The 6,006-nt window shown below is 37.1% G+C and overlaps 1 protein-coding gene across 1 annotated transcript in view; it reads right to left on the bottom strand.

Moving 5' to 3' along the window:
* Window positions 1-4,272, bottom strand: part of wnk1a (WNK lysine deficient protein kinase 1a) — a 29,816-nt gene extending 25,544 nt beyond the window's left edge. The window contains exons 1-2 of the mRNA XM_084397562.1: window positions 3,532-4,272; window positions 1,264-2,386 (exon numbers count right to left, since the gene is read on the bottom strand). Coding sequence (XP_084253688.1) covers window positions 1,264-1,974 — 711 coding nt within the window. The 5' untranslated portion in view covers window positions 1,975-2,386; window positions 3,532-4,272. The remainder of the gene's footprint in view (window positions 1-1,263; window positions 2,387-3,531) is intronic.
* Window positions 4,273-6,006: the final 1,734 nt, after the last annotated feature.

The raw sequence follows: 6,006 nt of genomic DNA on the forward strand, positions 1-6,006 counted from the left end.
AGATCTAGTAATGAAATGTAAAAAAACCACGGCATAGTCTTCACTATATAAATTAAATATAGATACATCCTAATTAAAGTTACTAAATGTATTCAGTCAATAGCAGTGTGATTATTTTTTTGCAGTGAGAGTTTTGTTTGATTAACAAAAACAGCAGCAAGATTATTAGGCTGTTGTCACTTCTGCCACTAAAATTGTTCATTCAAGCTTTAATTAGTCAAATCATTGGTTAAAGAAATGTTAGTCACCTAATGTGAAATTTGGTCACATATGCAAGTTATATAATCCTAACAATGCATGAACTTTAACAAACATCTTAAGTGCGCGCCCAGACAGCGTGTGAATACTAAACTGAGCTCTCTTTCACATCTTCTTGTGTTTGAGCAGACGGATTCACACAAAATTATGTTTAAAAAAATAGTGAGTATCCTAGTAAACATAGTCGGTTATGTCTTAAGTGAGCAGTGCGCGTAAACAGTTGAGAAAGTAGGCTAACGCATGCGTACAGTATGCATAAACGCATGTGTACAGTACAGTACCTGAAAAAATTTAAAAGAACTGTTTATTTAATTTGTATCTTTGTTACATTGTATTTATTTGTGCTTTTGCTTGTCATTTTATTATTTGTTCTTATTTTATTACTGACTGTTTACTTGTCTTTAATAATCTTTTACATTTATATTAGTTAGACTAGTAGCTGTGGTATTGAAATTGTATATAGAGAATTATGAATTTTCACTAGTATCTAATTTGATAATGTAATTCGCAATTAACGATTACAGTCCTGTACCTTTGTCTTTTAATCCCAATTTTAAAAACTTTTTATGTTGTTGCTTCAAATCTCTTGTTGTGATTCACCTCGTGGCTGGTTGGATTGGTTCATAGCTTATAATGGTTTAATGAAGACTTTTCTAAAAGCCCTATGGGAAAAGTGAATGGAAAAAGTGGGCGGCTGAAAAAAAGTGGGTTGGTTGGTTGTGGGCGGGGGGGGGGTGGTGGGGGGGGGGGCAGGGGTGTTAATGGCCAATTCACACTGCACCGACAGACGCAGACCAACGGCAACAATCACCAAATTACAGCATGTCCCTCGTCAGACATTCTAATTCAGATTCAGCATGTTCAATCGGTGAAAACAAGCTCAGACAGACGCCAACAGATTCCAACTAGGGTAACACACTAATCTGACAAAACTCAATGAAGTGTCTGATGCCGTCTGTCGGTTCTGTGTGAATTGGCCCAGTTTTACAAATACAAGAAACATACCTGTAACTCGCACCATGCTACCTCCACCGTGGTCTCAGTATCCAGACCCTTGTAGACGGTCTTGAAAGAGCCACGTCCTATTTCAATGTCAAACTTTAAGAAACGGCCATCCAGCGACGTCCCTACTGCATTTGTCTCAACTTCCTCAATTTCGTCCTGCTCCTTCTTAGCATCCCGTAACTCTGCTTCTACTCGTGCCTTCTCTTTACTTTCTTCATCGTCCTCTTTTTCATCCTCTCGTTTCACATCAACACTCTCTCCAGACTTCAGCTCCGCAGGCAAACTTGGTAATTCTGCAGAGAGAAGCTGTCCGACATTCGCAATCGACACAGGCTTTGACTCTACGGCTGGCTCTACACAGTCATCCGCCTTCTTTTCTGGTGCAACCAAGACTTTAGCTTGTGTGGCCACAGAAACGGCTTTGGTTTCCAGGACAGGAGGTTCACAAACAAGAGCATGGGAGTCCGTTGAGATAGGTAGGATTGCGCTCTGTCTGGGCAGTTCCAGCGCAGTAGCATTGGAGTCGTTAATGACGCTGCGGCGGAAAAAACGATGCTCTGCCTTCAGCAGTTCCCGCTCCATTGTGTGGTGGCGACGGCGGACCTCGACACCTAGACGCTCACCCACCAGCGTGTCTGAGCTGGAGCCGTTGACATTCTTCGAAGGGGGGGAAAGGAACTTAACCATCTTGTTGCTGAGATTTTCTGACATTTCTCCACCCAGTGGAGTGAAAAGTCAGGTTAAACTTTACATGCTATCCATGCATGGAAAAAAGGCAGTATAAATATATGATAATGAAGTGGAGACTCAACAAACCTCCCTCCTCTCAAAACAGCAGTTCAGATAAAGTCAATGCTCTTGCAAACTAAAGTGTTGGAGAGGAGCACAGGAAGTCCTTGGTGATAAAAGTAACGCAGGATCCATGCACAGATGAAAACACGTTGATGATAAAAAGGGGACCTCACATCCAGCTCATCCATCCTGTGAAAAACTGTGGGGTGTATTCAATCCACATAGGGGGTCTCATGAGGGGGCAGGGCAATAGCCCATTGATAAATGTGATGATCACTTTCGACTCTTAGGTTCTGCCAGAGCACAAAGTTTAACCCTTGCACCCGATTCACTGAAAGAGACAAAATATACTTTAATTATTAAAGTATACTTTACTTTAATTAACTCTGGTGGTTAGCCAGAGTTAACAAATTTACACTCAACATAAAATCTGCTTGTACACACTGCAATGGCTTTTCCAGACCAAGCAAATATTAACCAGTTCAAATGAGGTTACGGTTTTACTCTCGCTTGAAAAAAAAAAGAAAAAAAAAAAGCAAGGATGTAACGTTTAACATAAAAATAGACCAGTCATTCTGAAACTATGAGATAAAGACAGAGTAGGAGGAAGTAACTCTTTGATTTTTGAGATTTAACTCTTAAGGCAAATTCTTTTTGTTAATGAATTTCCCAACTAGCTAATTTATAAAATCCATATTCTATTTAAATGTAAACAATTAAGGTAACTTACATCTCTGCTTTTTTCTATATTTAACAAATCGTTTGAAGTAAATCCTTCAAGACAGTGAACAAGCAGTATCTATCTTCAGTACAGTGAACATATGTTGTGGGATTAGTAAATTAGATTCACCCTCACCATGTGTGAACACCATACAGTCCACAGTTTCAAATAAAATAAAATAAATATAGTGATGACTCTTTTTAAAAAAAAAACTTCAGTATTTACTTTCCTATGAGGAACACAAAGTAAAATAAGCTACTGAAGAATGTACTGGCCACTTTTTCCTCATGCAATGACTGGAAATGAGCGGCGAATCAAGATGTCAAACCTCAAAATCAGCTTCATTAAACAAACGTCATTATGTCAGTTTCTCAGAATTACCATATGACTCCAGATTAATTGGAATATAGCTCAAGAGTAGTGTGGACTAGTTTTATGATAACGTTAGCTGCTACTTTTTTAATAGAACCAGTCTCCGTTCACAATCATGAAAAAATAAAAATGAACAGTAACTTTTCGTAATGTCTCTTTCTTTAGTATTATAAATAAGAAATAAAGTCATAAGGGGTTGAACCGACATAATGACGAGTGAATTAATTAATTTTTTAGATGAACTATCCCTTTAAGTGAGTCTATTTCCACCAAAAAGCAGCTAAAACCAAGGTTAACTACTAGTAAATAAATAAATATTAGTCACGGTCCCGTTTAGTTTTACAAACGGCCGCTTTGTCAGCACATTTAAGACAAAAACTTACCATAATGTTAAGCGTCGTCGTCATCATCTTCAGTTATCGGTGAATAACCAACGGCCAACTCCAGGTTTAACCGGTAATTCCCCAAACGCGCGTGCTCAGTATTTGAAATAACGTTTAACCGGCGGAAATCAAGTGAGAAACTAAATGTCTCTCGCTAAACGGATTTTTTTAGCCGGTAAAAATACGCCAAAATGGCTAAACGTCGGTTGCTGTTCCTCGGCTCAAAACCGTCTCGACTGATACAGCGAAGTTCGAATGTCAAACACTACAACAACGTGCCGCTTCCGCTAATGGTTGCTCGCGAGACTGCAGAGCAGGTTCTCTTTGTTATTCTCTTTCATCTGACCTCGATTCATCTTCCTTGTACACTCATCCACTGCATGACGTCGCGCGTGCAAACGACGCAGTTCAAGTTGACGTTCAAATATTTACATCTACAGGATTGCAAAACAACAATTGAAAACCCTTGAGACTATATATGCCGCCACGAAACTTGGCTTTGGGTGCAGCACGCTCACGAGCGCTTTGTGGCTCTATTGTTTACAGTTCAAAATCCCACACAGATGAAGACGATTTGCACGCGCTGGGTTCAAGGCTGCGCAATCTGCTCATCCCATCGATTCTCTACATTTTCGCCATAGCACAAATTCATGTTACATGAACAAACCGGTTCGTGATTAACAATAACCCGGACTCTGTCCACTCCCCCTGCTTGTCTAATGTCTATCTGGAATAATCTCTTACAGTTAGAAAATAGCGCCGCCTGCTGAGGCATCACGCGCATGTATGTTTTAAAGAAACAGTTCACTCAAAATGACAATTCTGTCAACATTTTCTAAACATGCATGACTTTATTTCTTCAGTGGAACACAAAATGAGATGTCTGGTTTAATGTAAGCCTCAGTCACCATTCATTGTTTTTGCATCCTTTTTCATAGTAAATAGGGTCAGAGACTGTTCTCATTCTCAGTGTACAATGTACATGCCACTTCTTAAAGGAATAGTTCACCCAAAAATTCAATTTTGTCATCATTTACTCACTCTCAAGTTGTTTCAAACCTGTATGAATGTATTCATTCTACTGAACACAAAAGAAGATGTTTTGATGAATGTCGATAACCAAACAGTTGATGGACCCCATTGACTTCCATTGTATTTTTCCCCCATATGGAAGTCAATGGGGTCCATCAACGGTTTGATTACCCATATTCTTCAAAATATATTCTTTTGTGTTCACTAGAAGAAAGAAATTCAGGGTTGAGGGTGAGCAACATGAGGGTGAGCAACATGAGGGGGAGTAAATTACCGAATTTAAATTTTTGGGTGAACTATCCCTTTAAGGGGTCGTTTAAAATGGTTTAAAATGACATTTTAGCGATTCACAAAACCTTCAAAGATATCAAAGGTTCCAGATAAAAAATTATATTCATATAGATTGCTAGAAAATAGAATAAAATAAAGAATCAACAATATTACAATAAACAAACAAAATTACAGAAAATAAATAATGCATTTTATTATTATACTGGAAACAAACGATTATCATCAGCAATATGATGTCAAGGTCTCAAGATAAAAAAAGAAAAACTTTTTAAAACTTTTTTTTTTAACCATGAAGCCTATATCATATTTGATACATTACATTTCTAAAGCTTCTAAATTATCAATTTTATCAAAAATCTACTGAGATACCTTTTATACACAATCCTCTTTATGCCTTGCCGTATCCATGATACTTGATTATCCATATTATTATTTTAGATCCCCCCCCCCAAAAAAAACTGGCTTTTGATAAGTTTGTTTTATCTCTCAATCATGATTGTATTGCATTTAAATAACCTTAAGACATTATTTGGTGTACAGTGATAATTTTTATTTCCATGCATTGATTTTAAGTCAAGTAGCTCGTCATTGATTTACATGTCATCGAAAATCAGGTTTAGTACAAGTACTGAGTGTGAGTAAAGGATGACCGATTTGTCCATTTTGTAGGAACTGTCCCTTTAAGAGGGATCAAACCCCACCAACTGGTGATTATCTCTGTTCTCACTATCTATAAACTGACTGGGAGGTGATAAAGTGTAGCTTATAAATTTACATGGTTTGAGGCAGGATGACTATTCAGAGATGCAAATAAAGATAATATTATACACGTAAAGGCCATATCATGCCATATACAAGAACCAGATTGTTTTTTAAATGAACAGTAGACCTAGATATTTTGTCCAAATGACAAAATAAAGAAATTAAAAATATTTGTTAAAAATATAAATATTTAATATATTTCCAAATAGGCCTAAATATGCATAGGCTATATATTAAATATTTGATATTATAATTCTGAAAAATGTACACCACAGTAAATATTGGCAATTGAATGTCATATTTAGTTTTATATACTTATAAATATATATATTTCTATTTTTATTTATTTTTATAAAATGACCTTCGTAGCATGGCGTTGGCATTTCAGAG

This window comes from Rutilus rutilus, assembly GCF_951802725.1.
Source record: "Rutilus rutilus genome assembly, chromosome: 23".
In the NCBI taxonomy this organism is placed as follows: Eukaryota; Metazoa; Chordata; class Actinopteri; order Cypriniformes; family Leuciscidae; genus Rutilus; species Rutilus rutilus.